The sequence below is a fragment of the Pteropus alecto genome, unplaced genomic scaffold (genome assembly GCF_000325575.1).
Source record: "Pteropus alecto unplaced genomic scaffold, ASM32557v1 scaffold66, whole genome shotgun sequence".
Lineage (NCBI taxonomy): Eukaryota > Metazoa > Chordata > Mammalia > Chiroptera > Pteropodidae > Pteropus > Pteropus alecto.
The window spans coordinates 1237089-1259563 of record NW_006438869.1 but is presented as its reverse complement, the minus strand read 5'-3'; the positions used below and the strand labels follow the sequence as shown (position 1 = coordinate 1259563).

The 22475-nt window shown below is 50.1% G+C and overlaps 1 protein-coding gene across 1 annotated transcript in view; it reads left to right on the top strand.

Annotated features, from left to right (window-relative positions):
• Window positions 1–7897, top strand: part of DAP (death associated protein) — a 194302-nt gene extending 186405 nt beyond the window's left edge. Inside the window, exons 4-5 of the mRNA XM_015592466.2 lie at window positions 6251–6293; window positions 7642–7897. Of these exons, the coding sequence (XP_015447952.2) occupies window positions 6251–6293; window positions 7642–7755 (157 nt within the window). The 3' untranslated portion in view covers window positions 7756–7897. The remainder of the gene's footprint in view (window positions 1–6250; window positions 6294–7641) is intronic.
• The last annotated feature ends 14578 nt before the right edge of the window (window positions 7898–22475 follow it).

The window sequence follows — 22475 nt, the reverse complement described above, 5'->3', positions numbered from 1 at the left end:
CACAGATACCCCAAAAGGCTGTGTGGTGTGGGGGCCCCACAGCGCCCTGCGTGATGGGCGGCAGGTTAGCTGGGCGCTAACATGGTCACGCATGGCGACAGCCCCTTCTCACGGAACTGTAAGCTGCTTCTCAGAAAATGAAATCGAGACAGCGACACAGCTTTCTGGTCCCAGATGTCGATGAGAGCGCCCTTCCCTGCCCCCCAGGCGCCTCAGACTTTTACGGAGATTTGGGGAGAAAAATCCCTTTTTGAGCACTCTCATGCTCTCATACCAGGAGCAGGGAGAGTGTCTCGTGATGACAGCCACCCAGGTCCCAGTGTAGACTTTTCTGGATAACTCAGTGCTACCCATGGCCACGTGGGGGGGATCTGGGCAGGAAACGTCACCTCTGTCCCCCTGGGACCTGCACTGCCAATCCAGGTCTCGAAGCCTTAGGACACACTCACAAATGTTAAGTACTATAATTTCAATAATTTTTCTATTGATTACCTGTTGGACTGGCAGTATTTTGGATACATTGAGTTGAATAAAATATATTAACATTTATTCTAACAGTAATTGCTGTTAGAATTCGGGGAAGTTTTAAAAATACGAGTTTTATTTCTCAGCCCTGAGGACTTTCATTTAAGGATGGGACGTCAAACTTGTCTGGAGGTCGGCTGTGTTCCTCAGGGTCACGTGGTCACCAAGCATTTTCTGGTATTTTACTCTGTCCATCTGGAATACAATAAGGCAAAAACTTCATCCGTCCAGGAAATGTATAACATAAATAATAGGGCACTTTTGTTCAAAATGAATGAGCCTATTCAGACTTTGACATGGGTCTTAGCAGGTGAACTCCGGAAAGCCACGTGCTGCAGACCTTCGGGGCCACGTAGGCCAGCTGTGCAGAAGCTGCGCCGGATCCGAAGTTTCACCTGGGCCAAATCCCCGCTATTTCCGCCTCACTTAAAATTCTCTTAATTTTAAACAAGTGTGATTTTTAAAAACTAGAGAGGCCTGAGGATGTTAGGAGGGCAAAGGTGATATTTTCCACTATCTCTGTTTCCAGAGAAAAAGTAATGTTGCATCTCTACCACAACATCTGTCAGTGATTTTCATCAGATTAAATAAATCCTCAAAGCTGCGATCACAGTTTCTACGATCTTGGAAATGTAGGTTATGCTTTGCATGGAATTTAAAATAGCGTGTTTTCGCAAACACCGCTTTGCAGGCTGACGCTTTACTGGGGTCTCTCGTTTGTGAATTTTTGTTTAAGCCACCGTAGCTCAAGGACTTTAGAGTGTTTTTACCACGTAAATGCAATAAATGTTTACGAATTTGAGATGCTATTAATTGTAGATGAAATAGGCACGGAGTTCAGGGGCCCTTCGGCCAGGCCCGCTGAAAACCCACACTGCAAGACGCGCTCGGCCAGCAACAGGCCGTGTGAAAATAGATGTCGCCGTTAGATACAAGAGGCCAGCTTCCTGTCATCTTCACGGGTGGGGCCACACGTCCTTTCTGTCGATTACGGCCTTTTCAGTTTTCCAGGAGAGAGGAAGGCTGCGGGGGGTACGGGGGAATTGTATGTCAGAAAGACCTTGAATGAATGATGAGTACAGACCGATACTCATTATTCCTCGATACGAAGAGGCTCGTTCTTAAAATAATTTGCTAAATCTGAACTACGATGAGATATCACTTAACACACATTAGGATGACTACTATCAAAAACAAGAAAAACAGAAAATAACAAGTGTTGGTGAGGGCGTGAGACGTTGGACCCTGTGCGTTACTGGTGGGAATCTAAAATGGTGGGACTCCTGTGGAAATCAGTTTGGTGGTTCCTCGAATTTAACATAGAATCACCATACGACCCAGCAATTCCGTTTCCGAGTGTCCACATGAGAGCATCGAAGGCAGAGTCAAACAGACACGTGTACACCAGTGTCCATAGCATCATTAATCACAGCGGTGAAAAGGCAGACAAAACCCAAGCACCTGTCCATCAACAGACAGGAGGATAAACACAATGTGGTCCATCCCTACAGTGGAATATTATTCAGCCTTTAAAAAGCAAGGAAGTCCTGTCGCATGCTGCAGCGTGGGCAAACCTTGACGATATTATGCTGAGTGAGTGAAATAAGCAAGACACACAAAGGACACATAATGTGTAATTCCACTTAGGTGAGGCAGGTACTGGGCTAGTTCGGTTCTTAGAACAGCAGTTACCAGGGTTTAGGGAAAGGGAGAGATGGGAGTTATTGTTTACTAGGCACAGAGTTTCTGTCAAGAGCGATGTAAAAGTTCTGGAAATGTGTAACACTGCGAATGTACTTAAGGGCACCGAGTTGCACAATAAAAATAGCTTAGAAGGTAAATAAACTCTTTTGAAAAATGAGTTGCTGAGCTAAGCTGAGGTTTTGAAGCAAACTTGGGAGCAAGCGGGGAGCTGGGACGCTGTCTTAGGGCTTGTTTACCAGAGCTGATGCAGGCCAGTCTCCTCTCCGGCCCGGATAAGACTTTAAACGAACAGCACAATTCTTTGTTGTTGTTTTTTTAAAAAGTGCAATCTTCCAACAAGAACCTCTCCTCAGATGTGCGGATCTTCAGGCCTTTTTCCTCGTTCACTTCTTATCGGTCCCAACAGGTGGAGGCATCGGAGGACGGTAGGTGGGTAAAGTCTGCGACCTCCCGCCTTTGCCCCAGGTTAATGGGACTGAACGCGCCCCGCTCTGGTTGTGCCCCAAAAGTCTACTCTGACTGAAGCCAGCCTACCGCCTCTGCCCCTCAGCCCAGAATCGTCCCTTTCAGGGTGCACACATGGGATGGTCACATCCTGAGCGCCCTTTCTGCCCTGAGTCCCTTTGACCTGGCCGAGTCACAAACACCACACCCGGCAGGAAGAATAGGGCCTGCCGGGGCCAGGACACGGGGTTGGTGGCCTCAGCGGCTTCCTGGAGACCCCGGTGGGCCCGGTGGTGTTGGACCCGCAGCCGAGGAGTCTTGGCTGTGTGCCCCATCAGTAAAAGTGTGATGTGACACACACTGATAACATACAGCTTTAAGACATATGCCAGAAGCAAGGATACTGGAACTTAATTCTTGTTTAGTATTTACTTATTTTTAATATTTGTGAAAATATAAAATTGAATATTGACTTCTATAATTTTTTGATTATTTACCATTTCTATGTTTCTTTGCCAAGGGACCACCTGGGGCATAGACAGCCGCTGGAAGGCCACTGCTCCGGGAGCTCTCCTCTCTGGGAGCTCGCCCCCAGCCAGGCAATGCTTCATAGACTCCAGGTGTAATATTTCAGAAACCCCCACCTCACCCTTGGTGCAGAGCGTGCCGTAAAGCACCCGGTTTGCCGGCCCCCGACCCCCAGCCCACCTCCAGCCATCGCCCCCGCTGTCATGGGAAGCACAGTTGTTTCCTCGAGTCCACAGGCTTTTCTCTGATGCGCTGGGCCTTGATGAGCAGAGTCCAGCAAGCCCTCAAAACCAACAGCTCCGGTACGGCCAGGTCGGAGCGGAGGGCCTCTGCGAGTCAGGTTAGGGAGGAGAGCCGTCCTCATGCGCCATGCAGACCCGGCCGTGCACCGGTCCCCGTCACCTTAGGGAGTGAGCCGGGACTGGCAGGGGAGGGGGTCTCTGTTAGCCCCAGAGTCTTTCAGCAGCCATGCTGTGAGTCTCCTCGAGAAGCTCGTTTGAAAGGGAGACGCTAAAGTGAGCGCCAGGGAAGTTATCATACCCGCTCCTGGGCGACAGACTCCAGAAGCCAGGCTGCAGCTTTCGCTCGTATTTTCTGATGCTGGGACTGGAGCAAGGTCGCTGTGACCTCTTATAACAACTCACACATGCATTTCCCAAGACGTAGACCTAGGACCCACCCTCATCCTGTCTAAAGTAGGAGACACCCCGGGCCGGAGTGTGAAGGCTCACCTCTGAGACGCCTCTGAGGCCGGGGAGGCCAGCGGGGGGACGTGGGGACCGCACGCCGGGGCTTCAAGGCCGGAGACCCTTTGTGCACACACGCAAGGGAACAGGTGCTGGGAGCAAAGCACCAGGGTGGCCACTGCAGGCCCGCGCTCTGCCTGCGACAGGGCCACCTCTCCTGGGAGCCAGACGCTCCCCTTCCTCGGAGCATGATCCAATTCCGTTATGATTTTCTATAGTCCAGTTCTGTGCTTCGGTGTGTGTGTGTGTGTGTGTGTGTGTGTGTGTGTGTGAGATACAGACAGTAACAGAAGTGATTTTAACTTTCTGCTTATCTTCTTTTCAACACTACATTGAATACACACACACACACACACACACACAGAGACGGTACATATTTGTATGCATATCTATAAATACATATATAACATAATATGACCTGAGCTTCTGGCCACCTTTCGGGCGTCCCCGGAGCAGAGGAGCTGGTCTCCTGTATGTGTGTTGGTTCTGACGACATTCGCTCCCTGTGGTGGGCTTTGTCTTCAGGTTCTTGCTGCGGGGAGGGGGCGTTTCTGTTTCCGCCTTGACTTACTTAGGTCGTAAGACGCGTGGCAAGTGGAGGCGCCAGCTCCTGGTACGTAGGTGGCCGGGCCTCATTGGAAGGTGATGCTGCATAATTTGTTATCAGAAACAAATCATCCCTCCTTCAGGCTCTGTGTAGATTTTTAAAGGAACCTTCAAGTTACTTTTGTGCTACCATTTCCATATTCCTTTCCCAAACATTTATAGAATGTTAGAATCCAGAACACGGTTCCCGAGCCTTGGATGCAGAACCCGTGGCGGTGAGCGCCCTGGAGGCCGGGCCCACGGGTGGCGTGGGGAGTCGCTACAGGACGTGAGGGGGTCCAAACGAATGCAAACGGCCTAGGGAGGGGTTCACACCCGAGCTGAGCTTACTCACCTGTGCTGCTGCCGATCCCGTGGCCAAACCGCATTTCCAGTGAAGAGGGAAAATCTAAGTCAGCTAACCACACGCAGGAAGCCGAACCAGATCATGCTCGTGTGGGGACACGTCTGTGCTGTGCAGGAAGCCTTGAAGTTTCTAAGTCTCGTGGAGTAACAGGTCACGTGGGGAGGGTTTCGGGTGTTTGCGCTAAACTCTACGGTGTAAACAGTGGGCGCGCTGAACCCTGGGCCCTCTGCCTGCAGCAGCGCACAGCTAAGATGAGCAGTTTCCTCCGACGGGCCCAGCAGCAGAGCGGACGGGAGGGGCCGGGCAGCTCACGGGATGCATTCCGCTCGCTCTGCCCAGCAGGACTCCTGAAACAAGACTGCCCATCGCACTCGCTGCTGGACTCACCTGTAGTCGCTCCCAGGTCACCTGACCTCTGCTCGAGCCACTCAAGAGTGTGCGCACCTGTGTGCTACTGGCGACGTGTTCTGATGTTTTAAAGCGGTGACACGCGCAGCCATTTAAGAATACAGGAGCATAGAATAACCTGGAGTAAGCGCACCGTGTCCTACGTGCAGAAGGCACACGACGGAGCAATGTGACTTTCTGTAAGGAAGAGAAATTAGAAAACTATGCAGCGCGTCTGCCTGCCCACAGGAAGGGTGACGGGAAGGACAGCAGAGTGCCAGCTGCTCGTCTCCAGGTGGCAGAATCACAGCGCTTCTGACATGTTTTGGTTTGTCCACTTCTCAGCAATGAACGCACATCACTTTGGTCCTGTAATCTGTCTCCTCAGTTTTGGTGACAGTGTAGGTGAGCGCAGTATGATTTAATGTGTTAAAAAGTGACCGTAGCTTCGCAAGGACCTTACATTTTTACTACTGGGTCCCACAGGGTCCAGGAGCTTTATGCTGGCCCTAGGGTCTCACCCGGTAGAAGCTGCTGGGAGCCACGAGGGCAGGACTCTCCTTAGCCGGAGTCACCAAGGTCACCCAGTGTGACCCTGTTTTCCTGCTTCAGAAGCTCCTGTGTTCAAAATCTGAAACCGAAGCCCTGGGCTGGCCCGTGTTTACAATTTAAGGATGAACCAGAAAAACAGAAGCAAAACGGGATTTCGGCAGCTCGCCTGCTGTTTGCTCAATCTGTTTTCCTCTCTCCCGCTTCGCCTGAGCTCAGCCCAGGAGCAGGAGGGCCCCACGTGTGTCCCGGCCCAGCGGCCAGGTAGTCACTGTGGCAAAACAATACAGAGGCAGAGGGTCTGCTTCCAGCTCCCTCCTCCCTCCTCTACCGCCGCTTGTCACCCTCCCCTAAAACCAGCCCTTCCTGCCGGTCCGTGGGTCGTTCCACTAAACCCTCTCTCCTTGTCCCGCAGCCCGCCCAAACCGACCGTGTTCATCTCCGGTGTCATCGCCCGGGTAAGAGCCATCCGTTCCACCCCACGGGGCCTCGGCACGTGCCTCCTGGTTCCTTCTGTCTCTGCTTAACCCCGTTCTGGCCGGGGCCCGTGGCACTTTGCCATCTCATGTCCGCGGAGGGTGTAGTGAGGAATTTGTGAACGGTGACAACGAGGGCCACACGGCGTGAGCGGGAGCTGCTGCCTCTGCCCCCGCACCCCTCCCTCATCTCTGTAAACGCCCAGGGCTCAGAGGGCCGCCCACAGGCCACGTGGCTCTGGGTGACCCGTGAGCCGAGAATGTTTTTACATTTTTTAAACAGTTGAAAAACTCGTAAGAACTCTCTGTTGTGACGTGTGAAAATTATATGTAATTCAAATTTCAGTGTCCAGGATGAAGTTTACGTGGCACATGGCCACGCCCATCCTGCACTGCCTGTGGCCACTTTCATGCTGGGCTGAATAGTTGAGGCAGAGAGTGTGACCCGCAGAGCCTAAGATACTTACTGTCTGGCGCACCGCAGATGTTTGCTGAGCCCTGGACTAGAGTCCTGGGTTTCAGTCATTCTCTCTACATTTCAGGAGCCCCCTCTCCTGGAGAGACCCAGCACTGTGCTCTAATGCAGACCCCCACCACCAGCAAACTTCCATTTCAGGGATGGCTCACTAGTACCGTCCATGGTTCTGTGGCTCGCAGTACACATGAGCACTTAGCGTATGATGTGTAAAGAAAATGCCATTGCCAGGGACGGCTCACCACGGCCATCCAGAGACTCTGGGACAGACAGGTGGCACATCTACTATATGTGAGAAAATTAGATGTGGACACAAGTCCAAAGTCAACCATGGCCTGTTGCTCAGCCATGGCTCCAGCCCACCCAGGGCAGGCCAGGCCCCAGCCCTATCACATGTGCAACACCCTGAAAACAGCTGGGTACCCTCTCTGAGACTCAGCGGTCGAGTCAGGCCCTGCCCTGTGTGTTCCCTTCCAAACCAGCACCCACTCACAGCTGTGGCGGCAAATCGGAGTTTAAGACCCTGCGTTTCCTTCTGTCTCATCCCCAGTTCAAAAGCTTGCAGGAACCACTCCAGCAGAGGAAAGCCGCCAGCACCTTTAGTGCCCCGTGAGCCGCCTGGGGACCGACCTCGTGGCGGGGGGCCAGAGACAGCTAACATTCTCACCTTCTGGGTGGTATGTGGGCCGTGGTGACCCTTTAGGTCCCCAGAAAGCTTCAGGACCCCCCAGTCCCACGAGACAGGCCTCTGCCTGCCCACAGGCCCCCATTTCATCACCCGATCTGCAGGGGTGGGAGGATGGGGGTCGTGCCCCGATTCGATGTCGATGAACCGTGTGTTCTGTCTCCCCACAGGGCGACAAAGACTTCCCCCCGGCGGCCGCCCAGGTGGCTCACCAGAAGCCCCACGCCTCCATGGAGAAGCACGCGTCCCCGAGAACCCAGCACATCCAGCAGCCTCGCAAGTGACCGGCGAGGACCGGGAGCCCTCACCAGCCGTGCCTCGGTCCCCCGACATTGGGTATTTCCCCCGCAAAGAGAACCGCATTTTCTTCAAAACACAGCCCTGCTGGGAAATCTGAGGCAGAGCAGAGCGCCCTTCCTTTGCCTTTCATTTCCGCTTCAGAGCCCAGAAACGGGCCCCACACCTTGTTCCCAGGGGCCCTGGCGGTACCTGTGGTGTCCGCGCCCCTGGAGAACTCCCAGCCCCGAGTAAAACCAGGCGTTCCGTTTAGCTCCCGTTCTGCTTCAGCAGATGCCCAGAGTCCCTGCTCTTAAAAGCCAGGGGCACAAATCTAGGAGAATTCGGTCAAGGTCAGTGAGAAGCTCCGTCATCCGGTGCCTTTCAGAGCTAGGACAACACAGCCGTGCCGCCCGGGGAAGCTGCGAAGTGAGGGTGCTGATCACGGGGAGGGTTCAGAGAGGCAGGCCAGGGAAGACCCAGCACAGACGGCAGTGACACCGAATTTCACCCCATGTGACTTTCTGCATGTGTTTCCCGCCCAGAGCTGGGTGCTCCCCAGCTCCCGGCTGCAGAGCTCCCTGCTCCCTGAAAAGCCAAAAGCCTCCTCTACGCGGATGGTAACATCTTCCAGATCAGAGGCCCTGACCGCCCCCCTCGCCAGCAGTGGCGCCTGCCGCAGGCACATCGGCAGCCTCTGATGCCATTACCAGACCCAGGCCTGCCAGGCAGACCTGGTCAGACCCGCCTCTCGCCCTTCCCGACGGGAAAAGCACTGCACCCCACATCCTAAAGGCAGCATGCGGTCTCCCACCTCACTGCAGAAGCTGGGGTCTAACCCTCAAGGCACGGTGTCGTCACAGTTGGTTTTTCTTAATCGCTGAGGTGTCGGTATAATCTGAGGCTGGGTTTTGGAGATGCAGACCCCCTGGGCAGCACAGGTGCCACCGACAACCAGCAAGCAGCCTCCCCCAGCCGCGTCCTGGAGCCGGCAGCCAGGAAGGGACGCGGAGGGCACGCAGCACGAGGTCACCGTGCTCTCTGCGACCGAGATGAAGACGCATCGTTGATGCTTCTCCGCTTTGCAGCCAGGAGCGCCGTGCTGTTTCCCAAGGGGCATATTTTATGTACCTTTAGCTGCATCTGGCATGGATCTGCGGGCTCTAGGTCACTGAAACAAAATGTTTTCCTGAATTTTACCAGTTGTTAACTTCAAGAATAATAATGGTTATAATAAAGCCGTCGGATTTCTTCTCATGACTTGTTTATTCTTATGTCTCAGAGGTTTTTCTTTTACGTTTTCCTAGGGTTGCCAGGTGGTTGCACGTGTGGCGGTATTTTCACAGACTGTTTCCCAGACACGAAGTTGGGCTGTTGGACACCTGGTACCTGGATTCTGATCATCTACTCTAAAATGTCCTGAAATGGAAAGCTGAAGGCAGTTGATTAAAACTCCTGCCGTGGGCCTAGCAGCTGGCCCTGAGCTGGGTGGGCCCTTTGGGAACAGGCTTAAGGAGGAATTAGCAGCAGTAAGCCCAGGGCTGGCTGTGGGCAGCTTTCGACCAACAAGACATTTGCCTGTCCCCAAAGGTCTCCCGTAACCCCTACGAGCAGGATGCGAAAATAATCACAGCTCTTCAAGCCCGAGATCCAGAAGCAGATCACAGATCTGAGGTGGTCTCACCCAGTGCCCCGTGGGTCAGGGGAGGACCCGGGCGTGCTGCAGTCTCAAGTGCTGACTCACGTGCACACGAGCACACGCCCGAACCTGAACAGTGCTGCTCCCCGTCCTTGGTCCTGGTTCTTTCACGAGCCAGGTGTGGACGCAGGTGAGTCCGAGTCTACAGCGGGGAACAGAACTGCAGGGCGTGACAGGCCCACGGCTTGAACGAGGGCCGGTCCTGGAGACCCCCGCTCAGGCACCCTAGAAAGGGCAGGGCTGTGGGGGAGGGGAGAGATTGCCGGACCCAGCAGGTTTTTAATTAATTAATTAGCTTTGCGACATCTGCCTCCCCGCCTCGGCGGCCTGTGGCTCTCCTGTCCTGCAGCTTTTTCTAACTTCACAGCTGCCGCGCTGGTTAAATGCTGGTTAAATGCGTCTTCTTGCAAACCCAAAGTAAACTTTCCTTCCCCAAGACTTGGCATCCTGCTGGCCTCTGCGGTACAAAAACAAAAACAAAACAAAAGCCAGGCATTGCATAACTCTCTCCCCGGAGGCGTCTCTAGCCATATGCTCCTGAAAAACAGAGCCGGTGGGTGGGCGGTGGCAGTTACCCAGGAAACTGCGTACTTGAAATGTCCTTAATCGTTGCATTAGCCAGGGGTCTCCAGAGGAAGAGAACCAACAGGATGTGGGCAGGTGGATGGGTGGGTAGGTAGGTGGGTAGAAGGAATTGGCTCATGCGATTATGGAGGCTGGCCACTAAGTCCAAAATCTACAGGGTGGACCAGCAGGCTGGAGACCTGGAGAAGAGCCAGCGTTGCCGTTCAAGTCCAAAGGCGTCTGCTGGCAGAATTCCCTTCTTGCTTGGGAAGGGGGGCAGCGGGAGGTCAGTCTGTGTTCTATTATGACCATCAACTGATTTGATGAGGCCCACCACATGAGGGCACTATACTTCAGTCAAAGTCCACTGATTTAAATACAAATCTCAATCAAAAAGGCCCTTACAGAATAACATTTGAGCAAATATCTGGGCCCTGGCCCAGCCAAGTTGACATAAAATGAACCATCACATGAGTTTATTGCAACTCATTTTCCTGAGACCCCCCCCTCTCCTCAAGCATCTGGCATCTGATTTTACTCTGACCAATGTTGAAGCATCTGTACACCTCATAACATTCTGTCTAACGTCTGACTTGCTCTTCCAAGACACACTTTCCAAAATTCAATTAAGGGCATTCATGTCAAGAGAAAATGAATTTTCTCATCCTCCCCTTTAATCCTAAATATTATTATAAATCCAACTGCCACGCTTTCCAAAAGAAAATCCAATTTGTCAACTGGAAAAGACCCAACATGATCTGATGTAATGAACTGATAGAATCTGGAGGGTTTGGGACTCCACCCAGAAGCCCTAAACGAGGTTTTTGATTACACTGATGCATTGCCATCCCGTGCTGCCGAGGATCACCTAAAAGAGAGAGTCCCACATTTTGTAGCACAAAGCCTCCGTTTCTGTACAAATTGCCAGAAACCTGCATGTGTCATTCTTTAAATAGAAACGGTTTGAGCACATGGAATGTGCTTAGAGTTCTAATAATGACCTTCATTATCTCCAGGGCAGTGGTCTCCACCTGGGGTTGGTGACGTTCCCCCCAGGGAACATGTGGCAATGCCTGGACACGACTTTGGATGTCGCAGCTGGAGACGGGGGAGGGATGCTAGTGAGCAGATGCCAGGGATGCTGCTAAAAATCTTACAGTTTGCAGGACAGCCTCGGCTACAAAGAATTATTTAGACCAAAATGTCAGCCGTGCCGAGGCTGAGAAACCTTAACGGTTTTGTTCTAGAAGTCCATGACTTATATGAGTGTAGGTAAACAAGTAAAGTCAAATTCTCCTCATGCCGGAATCTTGAAAAAGAAAATATGTGTTTCAGTGACAAGGACACTAAAGTGGAAGCAGCTAAAGAAGCTCAAGCTGTGTCGGCTCATTCGTCCCTGGAGCAGAAATAGCAAATTGCGATGATGCAGATTTGCTCCTGGATGCAATGGAAATTTTTAGATAGAGCAAGCTTTCTCCTCCAGAGAGAGCGTGCAGTGGTCCTACAACACCGTGATTGTTTTCCTAGTCACTGATGCAAAGAGTTGTGGAGATAAAGGTCCCTCGGTGGCCTCCCCCACACGCTCACCCGGACAGGCAGGACGAACGCACAGGCCTTTGGCTCAGCTACTTAAATCATCTCGAAGGAAGGTCTAGAAACCTCTTTCCAAAACGTCGCAGTCTGTTTTCCAAAACGGACCGTGTGTGTCTCAAGCTGATTAACCTCAGTGTTATCAGTACACGCGGCAGAGTGAAGAACACAAGCATCTCTCTCTGCAGAGCAGGCTGCTGCGCATGAGGTGAAGGCACGTGAAACTTGTGTAGGCAAGCGCTTCAGGGCAGGACGCCCGCTTGCCTCGCACCCCTGTGTCCTGGCACAGCGCCCCCTCCCCGCCCCCGATGCAGCCCCTGCACAAACCCTGGTTTCTATCACAAAAGGGAAAGGAAGAGGCCAGCTGTGAATTCTTGGGGGACATGACCATCTCTTAAACCCCTGGAGCCTCCCAATAACCCACACTACCTAGATCGTAGACTTGGGGCGCAGACACCGTTGTACCCCTCAGACACTGGAGATGTCCAGTTTGTTAGCACTGCTTTTATCCGCAACATGCACAGCTAGATTATATCATGTGGGATATAAAAAACACATTTCAGAGCATGAGACGGAACAAAAGTTTGCAGAAGTCACGTGTTTTATCATAAAATTCTCTATCTTCTGTGCCAATGATGCCTTCGCTTCGGTATGTCAGTTGGCTAGAAACTTTCAGGTTTAGTCACCTCTGAAAAGCACTGCTATTTCAGGGTGCCGTCACAGACTTGGGGAAGCCCTGTGTGCGCCTTCAGAAGTCGCTCGGTGCAAACAAGCCTCGCTTTCAGTTAGGTTCAGACTCACTCTGACTCCAGTCACCAAAATTAACAAGTACCGGCTGTCATATCATAGCAGAACCAGAACCAACCGGAAAGGCCCTTAAAGTGTTTGTGGTTCCCAGACCTTCTCAACGTATCTTCAAACTGGAAACCAGAGCAGTGCGGGTGACCATCCCTCCTCATGTAATGGGACCAGTCTGAGAAACCCACATCCGGACAAGTGCCCCCTCTCAGACCGTTTAAATTGGGCCTAAAAAGGCAGACTTAGGAGCAGAAAGGATCTCTGAATAAAAATAATAACTTCCCCCCACACACATACCAAAAAAAAACACAAAAACAAAACCTAAGAAACCACGTTTGGTGTAACCATAAATTAGATTTCCATGAAGCGCAATAAGAAAACCCCTGCAAATTATATATGATGTCACGTCATAGATAGTTTAACAGCCCTACGATGATGCTAAGTCCATCATGCCAGTTAAAATAACTAATGAAGTCTCTCATGTATTTATTGTTTGGGTTACACAGCTAAAGTTTTTTTCCTACCTTAATGCTATTTTTTTTTTTCAACTTTATAGGTTAAGCTATTTAACTATCCTCATAGAGGCTCTTGACATCTTGAAAGTTATCCTAGGAAACAACAACAAAACCAAAAGATTATTACTTTGCCGACACAAAATGATTGCAATGTCTAAGAAAGAGAGCTGACATTAATTTGATAAACCAGTATTTTCTTCAAGGACAGGTAGGTACCCCGAACACAATAAGACAATGATAGATGGACATTCATTAATACTTTGTTTCAACTATATAAACTTAACCAGGATTACACTATTTTTCATGAATCACAAAAGCATCGTAGGCAGATTTCCCATGGGAGTAGATTCTGGACCTAAATCACCATTGTCATCATCGCCATCATCACCGCCATCATCACCGCCATCATCACCGCCATCATCACCGCCATCATCATTGACATCATCATCACCGCCATCATCACCGCCATCATCATCACCGCCATCATCAGCACCATCATCACCGCCATCATCACCGCCATCATCACCGCCATCGTCAGCACTATCATCACCGCCATCATCACCGCCATCATCATCACCGCCGTCATCACCGCCGTCATCATCGCCGCCATCACCGCCATCATCACTATAACCATCACCACCATCCCCACTGCTGTCATTCGCCTCCTCATCTACTGCGTACTTACTATGTGCCGGCCACTCACAGCAACTCTACCTGGTAGACGCTGTTATTATTGCTGATATAAGGATGAGGAAACAGGCTTAATGTGGTAAAATAACTTACTTAATGCACATAGCGAGTGGGTGGTAAAGCTAAGATCGCTCTGTCTCCGAGTTCTGTGCTTTCCACCGCCAACCTTTAAAGAGCAGAGCATTCTACTGTTATTTCCACACTCGATTCATCCCCCACCCATCTAGCTTCCATCCTCACTCTCTGACCACCCAGTGTCCTCTGCCTTTCTAAGAAAATGACAGATGTTCCTCTGTCTCCATGGCTCCCATCAACCAGTGGAAGTCCCTTCGGGTGGCAGTAGGGCCCAGAGAGGTGGAGGAACACTGAGGTCCTCTCGCTGCCATACATCTGAATTGGAGCCTCGGAGATGTTTCGGCCCTGTCTATGTAGTGCAGCCCCAACAAACACTCTGGACACTGATGCTCGGGTGAGCTCCCCCGGCTGGCAATACTTCACACATATTATCACGTACCAATGGCGAGAGGGTAACGCATCCTCACGACAGTGGGAGTTTCGCAGTTGGACTCTCCAGCACTCTGCTCCATGCACCTCTTCCTTTGGTCAATCTTAATCTGTATCCCTTCCTTGTAATAAATGAGTCGAGTATCTTTGAGTGAGTTCTCCGAGTCCTGTCAGAGAATTATTGAACCTGGATGCACTTTTGGGACTCTCCCACCCTCAAAACTTGCAGTCGGTGTCAGGAGTGAGAGCGGCCATGGGAACTTTGCTCTCATACCTCACGGTTAGGCAAACACCGGCTACCATTTGCACCCATTGTCCTCTTGGGAGACAGAGATAAGGACCCAGGCATCAAGTGGCCACCTGGGCCACCTCGGCCCCATTTCTTTATGGAGCCGCCTCTGACCAATGCCATCTCTCAATGGAACGGATGCCCTGAGAGTTAGGAGGCCATCAGTGTCTGCACTTGGGCTTGGAAGAGACCCAAATAAGACCCCTCGTGCACTGTTTTGTTGGTCAAAGCTGCAGGGAAATTATGGGCCGTGGGCTCTGTCTGAGGAGCATGCAATGTGCATCTCTCACGCCGATTTCCTGAAGTGCCCTGGGGCCACAACGTCTTTGAGAAAGCCGAATAACTTTTATCTGCTTATATAGAGAAAAGAGAAGATCAAAGCAATTAAACACTTTGTCTGTTGGCTGCATTCTCCAATTTCTCGGGTGGTGTCAGGCTCCACCTTCCAAGGTCTGACGCTGAGGATGCCGGGTGGGTCAGGGCTCAGGACTGTTGTGTTTCGTCACTGAGATAACACTTCTGGCCTGATAGGGCTGAGAAGCAAGGCTCTCACTGATTCACGGAAGGTCCACTTTCCCTCTTTGCCTACTAAGTTCTAAGTGTCTGGATGGCCGGAGGGCAGGTTAGCGCTACTGACCACTTCGTAGGAGCCCCCTCCTCTCAGAAGTCCTGAGGACAGGCCTCTTAGCCAGGCTCCCTGCTAGACTCTGGGGAGAAATGATGGAAAAGTCTTGGTTGGAAAGATCTTGACCCAATCAGTCTAGGATGCTGCTCCTGGCGCTGAGGACACCACAGCAACTAAACCAAGCACAGACAACAGCGTTCACTAGATCATGACTGCAGTGTGGCCCTGGGGCAAGGAGCAGGGACATCTCTGCACCTGCTGGAGACCACGTGTGGTCCACGGAGCTCGCCATACTGGGCTCGCTCAGGGCCTGGGGCCGAAGGGCTCTGGCCTGATTCTCTCTGCGTGAAGACTACACAATGGGGGATATTAGAACGCAGAGGCCTTTAAAACACTCGCCCCTCCTCGTCCCCACTGCGGGCCCTGTGACGCTGATCTACCTCCCGTGAGAAACCCTGGGGTTCTTGAGAGACATTCCTGATCACCTGAAGGGCGTGGAGGCTTCAGAAGAGAGAGGGAGAAGCCCTGAGGACTGTCAGTCAAGGAGACGAGCCTGGAGCCCATGCTCAGAGTGGCCTCTCTGCCCAGGAACCAGGCAGGGTGTGCAGCGCTCATCCAGAGGTTCACTGTTCTTCAAGGAAATAAGTAGCACCACCAGGACCACAAAGCACACGTGTAGCAAAGCCAGGACGGAACCCCGTCCGTCCGTCTCCAAAGGCCTTTCCCCTCACAGCTTGGAATATGCATATTGTCGTCAAGCAAGCCAAGCATCTTCTTTCCCGTATGCTTTTCTGGGAGAAGAGCCAGGCTGAGTCTAATAAAGCAGAGTATCTTCGACGCTGCGGTTTCTACCGAGCTGATTTAGCCGGTCTCCGTTGTCATTTAATGTCCTCCTAGTCAAACACAAACACCTTCATCATGGCCTAATCAGCAACATCCCGAGAGACATTTGATAGCAGGACAGCCACCCCCAACCCCTCGGGAGCTGGGGGCAGGGCAGCTTTCTGACTCCTGGGCAGATGCACTGAGGTCAATGGCAGCCCAGCTGGGGCCTCCTCCAGCACCTGCTCATCTCCAGGAACAGAACGCGGCCCCAAGCAATGACCTCCATTGGGTGACGACTCAATTGTCCAGTGCAGTGGTAGAAGTTCGGCCATCCCCATAACCCTGGGGCGAGAATCCCTCCCTCGCCAATGAGGTAAATAAGAGGCCATGAAAACCACGAAGGCGATCAGACTCGCAGTAGATGGGGCGGTGGGGATGAGGGCAGGAAGAAGGCAGGGTCAGGCAAGCGGAGGTTCCAGCTCAAACGCCTGGATGGATGCTGAGGCCGTGCACTGTGATGGGGAGGCTGAGGGAGAATCAGGCAGAGGAGACGATCAGGCCTGTCTGGAAAACAGTGTGAAGGTTCCTCAAAAACTCAACAATAGAACTACCATATGAAGCAATTGCACCTCTGGGTATTTATCCGAAGAAAATGAAAACCCTAATTTTCAAAAATAGATGCGCTCCCATGGTTATTGCACCATTATTACGATAACCAAGATACATACAGAGCCTAGGTGCCCATCAACGGATGAATGGAGAGAGATGTGAGGAGTATAACATATGTGAATGTCACTCAGCCGTGAAAGAGAAGGAAATCTTGCCGTTTACAGCAGCACAGTGGACCTTCAGGGCATTGCGCTAAGTGAAATAAGTCAGACAGAGAAAGACAAATGCCATGTGATCTCATCGATACGTAGAATCTAAAAAAGAAAAAGAAAAACAAGCCCATTGATACAGAGAACAATTTGGTGATTGACAGAGGTGGGGGTTGACAGTCAACGGCCTCTAGCTGGCGTTTAAATCCGTGGGACTGTCGAGATGGCCCAGGCAGCGGGGCAGAGAAGAGAGCAGAGCTGGCTTCTAACCTGCGGGGTTCCCGCAGAGGGGCGGCTGGGACTCACAGACCGGCCAGCAAGGTGGGAGCGAGCTGCAGAGTGAGTGTCGGGAAGGGGGCCTAGCGGGGTGCAGTTGGCGGAAGGTGGGGCGTGTGGGGGAGGCGTGCAGTCCCAGTTCTCTGGCAGGGTGCTGCAGGTTGAATTGTGTCCCCCAAAAAGAGATGTTGGCGACCTAACCCCAGGTGTCTGTGAATGTGGCCTCATCTATAAATAGGACTTTTGCACTTGTAATGGAGTCAGAGGAGTAGTCCTGGATTAGGATGCGTGCTATCTCACTGGTCTCCTTATAAAAAGAGGAAAATGTGGACACAGACACACATGTAGGGGGAGGGCGTGTGGTGACAGAGGCAGAGGTTCCTACAAGTCAAGGAACAGCCAGGGTGACGGGCAACAGCGGAAGCTGACGAGGCAGGAAGGACCCTCCTAGAACCTTCAGCGGGAGCATGGCCCCGGAACACTGGGATTTCAACTTCCGGCTTCCAGGACTGTGAGGGGACACATTTCTGTTGTTTGAAGCCATCTAAGTCTGTGGGCATTTGTTCTAGCAATTATAGGAACCGACACAGGTGGAGCCCGAGGTGCATTTCCAGGAAATGAGAGCCTGGGAGGCCCATTCCAATAGAGTTTGGCCAGGAAGGACTTGAGTGTGCGCCTTTCAGTGACCACTCAGGACGGTGGTCCGTGCCCTACCTCCACGGCGGCAGCCCAAGGACAGGGACGACTCAGGGCTCTTCTGCCCGGAGGGAGGACATTTTACAATCTTTTTCACTACCCCCCACCACAGTCCAGACCCCAGAACCCTCCAGTCTCTGGTGGCTCAGAAAGGAGCCCCCATCCGGCTTCTCAACTAGGCTCTTAACACTAAGAAAGCTTTTTTCAATAAGAGTGAATAAAAAGTTAAAATCATATCCTTGCGGCTGATTTCCTGATTTTCTAGTTTTTTAAACAATGTTTTGAGCATCAAGGTGGACTTGAGTTTGACGAAATAGGTGTATAAATGCTATAGATAGAGATAGAGATAGAGATAGAGATAGAGATAGAGATAGAGATAGAGATAGAGATAGAGAGATAGAGAGATAGAGAGATAGATAGAGATAGAGATAGATAGAGATATAATTTATTTAAGCCCGGAGAACATAAGGGAGAGCTGTGATCTGTGAGACCCGCCTTCGCCTTCGTCTGGGGACTGCGGAGGGGCAGTGGACCTGGGATGGGATGCTGCAGGCAGCTGACAATTTACCTGAACAATCTGCACATCAGAGTTTGTTTTGTCAGCAGACCCGGAGGTCTCCCGGCCACCTTTCCTGTCCCCTGCTGGAAACCAGCCCTGTAGCCAATAAGGGAGGCAGCAGGAGTGACCCGCTGGGAGCCACCTAAGGGCAGAAGTCCTGGGATGGTGACATTCTTACCACCAGACTGCCGGTGAGGACAGTGCCGCAGAGAACCCCAGACAGGGGTGCCCCCAGGGAGCGCTGCACACCACCCCACCCGGCTCCTAGATCCCCTGGAGCTGCACCCAGCTCAGGCAGTGTCAGGGGACGAAATACAGAAGAAGAGACCACCTGCACCCTCCCCCACTCCACTTTTCCTGTCCCGACCCTCAGACTTTGCAAATAGGTCTGTCCTTTCTGTCCCCTCCCTGTTCAACATCTTCACCCATCATGTACACAATCATTTGCTCCTTCACAGACAACAGATACAAAGAATCTCTAAAAGCAATCCTGGCCTAGCACAAAGTTGTATTTAAAACTTGACTTCCTCTGTAGGTACTTCCTTAATCATAATTTTTGTTGAGTAGAATTATGACTTTTAATAGGTCAGATTTCAGGTATCTTAAATGCAGGATAGAATTTTCCAGATTAATAGGAGCTGTTTATTTTCTGTCCCATCAAAAACAACCTAAATGATGAATTGTGTAAATGTAATCTTTTGAAACTAAAGAGAAAAAAAAACGAAGTCCCTATAAATCAGGAAAAAAAAAATAGAAGGGAAAAAACTTGATTTAGGGGTAGGAAAATACTTTCTTAAAGAAACACAAAATGCAATTATTAAAAAAAATAAGTTTGACAAGTTTCACTGAATCATAATTTAAAACTTTCATGCAAGATACCTTCAAGATAAGTGATAAAATAGAAAATAAAAGCTTTATGCATCAAAGAACTATGACCCTAAATTTATAGCCAACTCCTATAAATTAGCAAAAATGACACCAAAAAAATAAAATTTTTAAAAATGAGCAGTATATAAATAAGAAATTCATAAAACAAGAAGTAAAATGTTCTAAAGACACATGCACGGATGCTCCACCTTGCCAATAATTGGGGAAATGACTATTGAAACAAGGTACAATTCTTTGACTATCAGATGGCTAGAAATGAGAAACTCTGCCGAACAGCCAAGCGCTGCTGCAGGTGAGGAAGAAATGACCTCTCTGGCCCGTTGCCAGCGAGCAAGGACGCAGCAGCATCGGGACAGGGCAACGTGGCACTGAGTGGTAAAATCAAAACGTGTCCTCCCTCCGACCCGGCAAATTCCCCCTCCACACTCGTCTTAGGAAAACATCTGCCTGGGTATACGAATAGGTAGTTCGAGGCTCCTCATTACTTGCAAGAGGTAAGAACCACAAACACTGTCAACAGTCCCGACATGAGCCCGCCCACGGAGGAATACTACGCAGCGATCAACAAGGATGAAGTGACCGACACCTACTCTCCCCAGCGTGAGTGCGAGAAACTGTGTACAATGGGATCTCGTGTATGTAACACACCAAGGGAGGAAAACATTAAAAATGTATTTCAAGAAGTATGAGGGACTGCCCCGAGACCTTTGTAGTGTTCAGTTGATTTCTCCTGTGTTACCTGTTAAAAGGAAATTAAATTAATTTTCAAATTCTTCAAAATGCTTTCCAGGGACATATGTAAAGAAAACAAACTAAAAAACAACATTTACATTGTACCATTTAGGTAAATTAAATACATGAAAACAAAACTGTATTTTTGTTTGGACGTATGTATGTAAACACATGGAAACATGGCTGAAGGATGTCTATCTGTCCATGTGTACTTCTGAAAACAGGTGGACTATGAGGAGATGCGATGAACGCATGAGAAAGTATTCGTGGGTAACTCATGATTTTAAAAATGTTACCTTTGAAAAAATAAAGTAAAAGTGTGTCAGAAGAAGAAAGTGTACATTTATTTTGATCAAAATAAATGACATGAAAAGTACTGGTATAGTTCATTGTTTCATTTTCTAATTTATACATAGTTAGGTTCATTCAAATATCACACTGTTGTACCATAAGAATATGTTTATTTCATGAGTGATTTTTCATTCTGTAGCCATAATTTCCCCATGTTTATAATTTGTCAGAAGTCAAAAAGGGACACACTTTTTCTGCTGAATAATATATATAACTTAAAGATTATTAACCTTTTGAATATCAAGAACTGAAGCTCCTGGGGTCACATTTATTTGTAGGTCCCAAAATAGCCCTGAGGTCCAAATAGGAAAATATCTCTTATAAACTAACAAAACTCTCAGTTCAGAATAAAACACTATGAAATTTACAGAATTACACCTGTAGGCGATGTTTTTACAATATCCAGAAACCTACCAGATTTTTAGAAATGACGAAGAAAATAGCTTTACATTCAGAAAACAGAGCTTATACCAAACATACTTGGAAACCTAGCACCCTGTGCAAAAGTCAATCCACACACATCCTCAGACACCCAAGCAATCATTTGGATGAAGAGAACTCCAATGAGATTAGCCTTTTCTGTTTATTCGAATGGGGTACATTACTGAAATTCCTTAGGATAGTCCAAAAACTCGAAGGGCTGATAACATTTCTGGATGATGATCACACATCCTTGTATGGTTTTCATCAAATTCTACATAGCTGTGCAGTTCCAAACCAGTTTCCAGAACTTCTGCTCCCAAACTGGTGTTAAAGTGCTTTAGTACAACCCCGCCCACCCCTCGCAAAAACAAACAAACAACAACAACAACAAAAAAAAACATAAAGATTGAAAATCTTTGTGACTGACACGGGCCACTGCTCTCCCCAGAAAACAATATAAAGGTGTCACATTATGATGAAACAATGTTTCTCAAAACCCGAATTGTGTTACTTTTGCTTAGAGTATCTAAAACTTAGGCAGACTCGGGAAAATCCTAGCACTTCCTCAGCGTAAAATGTGGATTCTATGGTTAATTTTGTGTTACATTTCAGGGAATTCGACCCCCTTCCCTGTGGCCACGAGCCGAACGCCTAATAGAGCTCGCCTCTCCATGCCAAGGATGCTCGTCAAAGGCAGAGAGATGACCCAGATCTGTCTGAGGTCCTATGTTAGTCACTCGGGCAGACACTGCCTCTCAATGAAAAGACATAGGTCATGTCACACATCACACTGGCCAGACTGCTTGCGGTGGGCCTTGGGCTGTCCCAATCCTCCAGAATACACGCCTTCCAAGCAGGTCACACTCGACATACTCCAGGAGCCACAGTAGCAGTCACGTTTATGACCACAAAGTCTAGTCTCCTTCCGGGTCACACCTGTGTGTGTGCGTGTGTGCTCGCACTCACACCTATCACACACCATCCACTTTGGCACAGCTTGCTGCTGAGGGCCGTCATTGCACTGCAGGGACCAGGCCTTTCACATACGTTTTACTTCAGGCTGCATCAGAGTGAGGAAATTGTGTCCACAGCTCTGGCATTCACCTGAGTCGCTCAGAAATTAATTAATGCAGGTAGCGGTGGGGTTTTCTTTTTCTTTCAGAAAATAACCTTCAGAGGAATTTTTTAGTCACTTATTTTAAATCTTAAGAAACACGTGAATGCCAGGGTACAGACGTGCGTGGCTCACTCAAGAGTGATGAAGATGCATAAAACAAATTCTAGATGCATCAAGGTGCGAAATTGAGAAGACAGTGACTGGCGTTTGGGTCGACGGTTTCTGTTGCAAGTGCTCTGTGCCCAACGACTCTGCCGCGACGATTTGCCCGGTTCCACTTGCTGTCACAAACAGGACTTTGTTGTTTTATAAGGAGCGATTGCAATCGACCTCCCACCTTTCCTTCTCCAGAAGACCCTGGCCCTCCTGGCAGTTGCCCGGATGAGGGGCTAAGGCGAGCCTGCTGCAGGGGAAACTGAGGCCCAGGCCCACAGGAACAGGGCCCTCTGTGCCCAGCACCCACAGCCCGCTGCAGAATCCAAACGGTTCCCCACCATGGATCGAAGAGTCCCTGGCGAACACTTGGGTAGCATGTCAGAATGTCCCCAAACACTGTAAACAAGAGAGTGCAAGAAGCACTTTGTCATGTAAAGGACTGACTGACAGGCAGCTTACAGTCGTTGGTGATAAATCTTAACACGCCAAGGACAACCATATTGCATGAGAAGGAACATGAGCGAGCATGGATCTGGGGGGCGGGGGGCGACACCTGACGCACAGCTGGGCTGCATTTCATTTCGCAGAGCAAACGTAGTGAATTTAGGGAAAG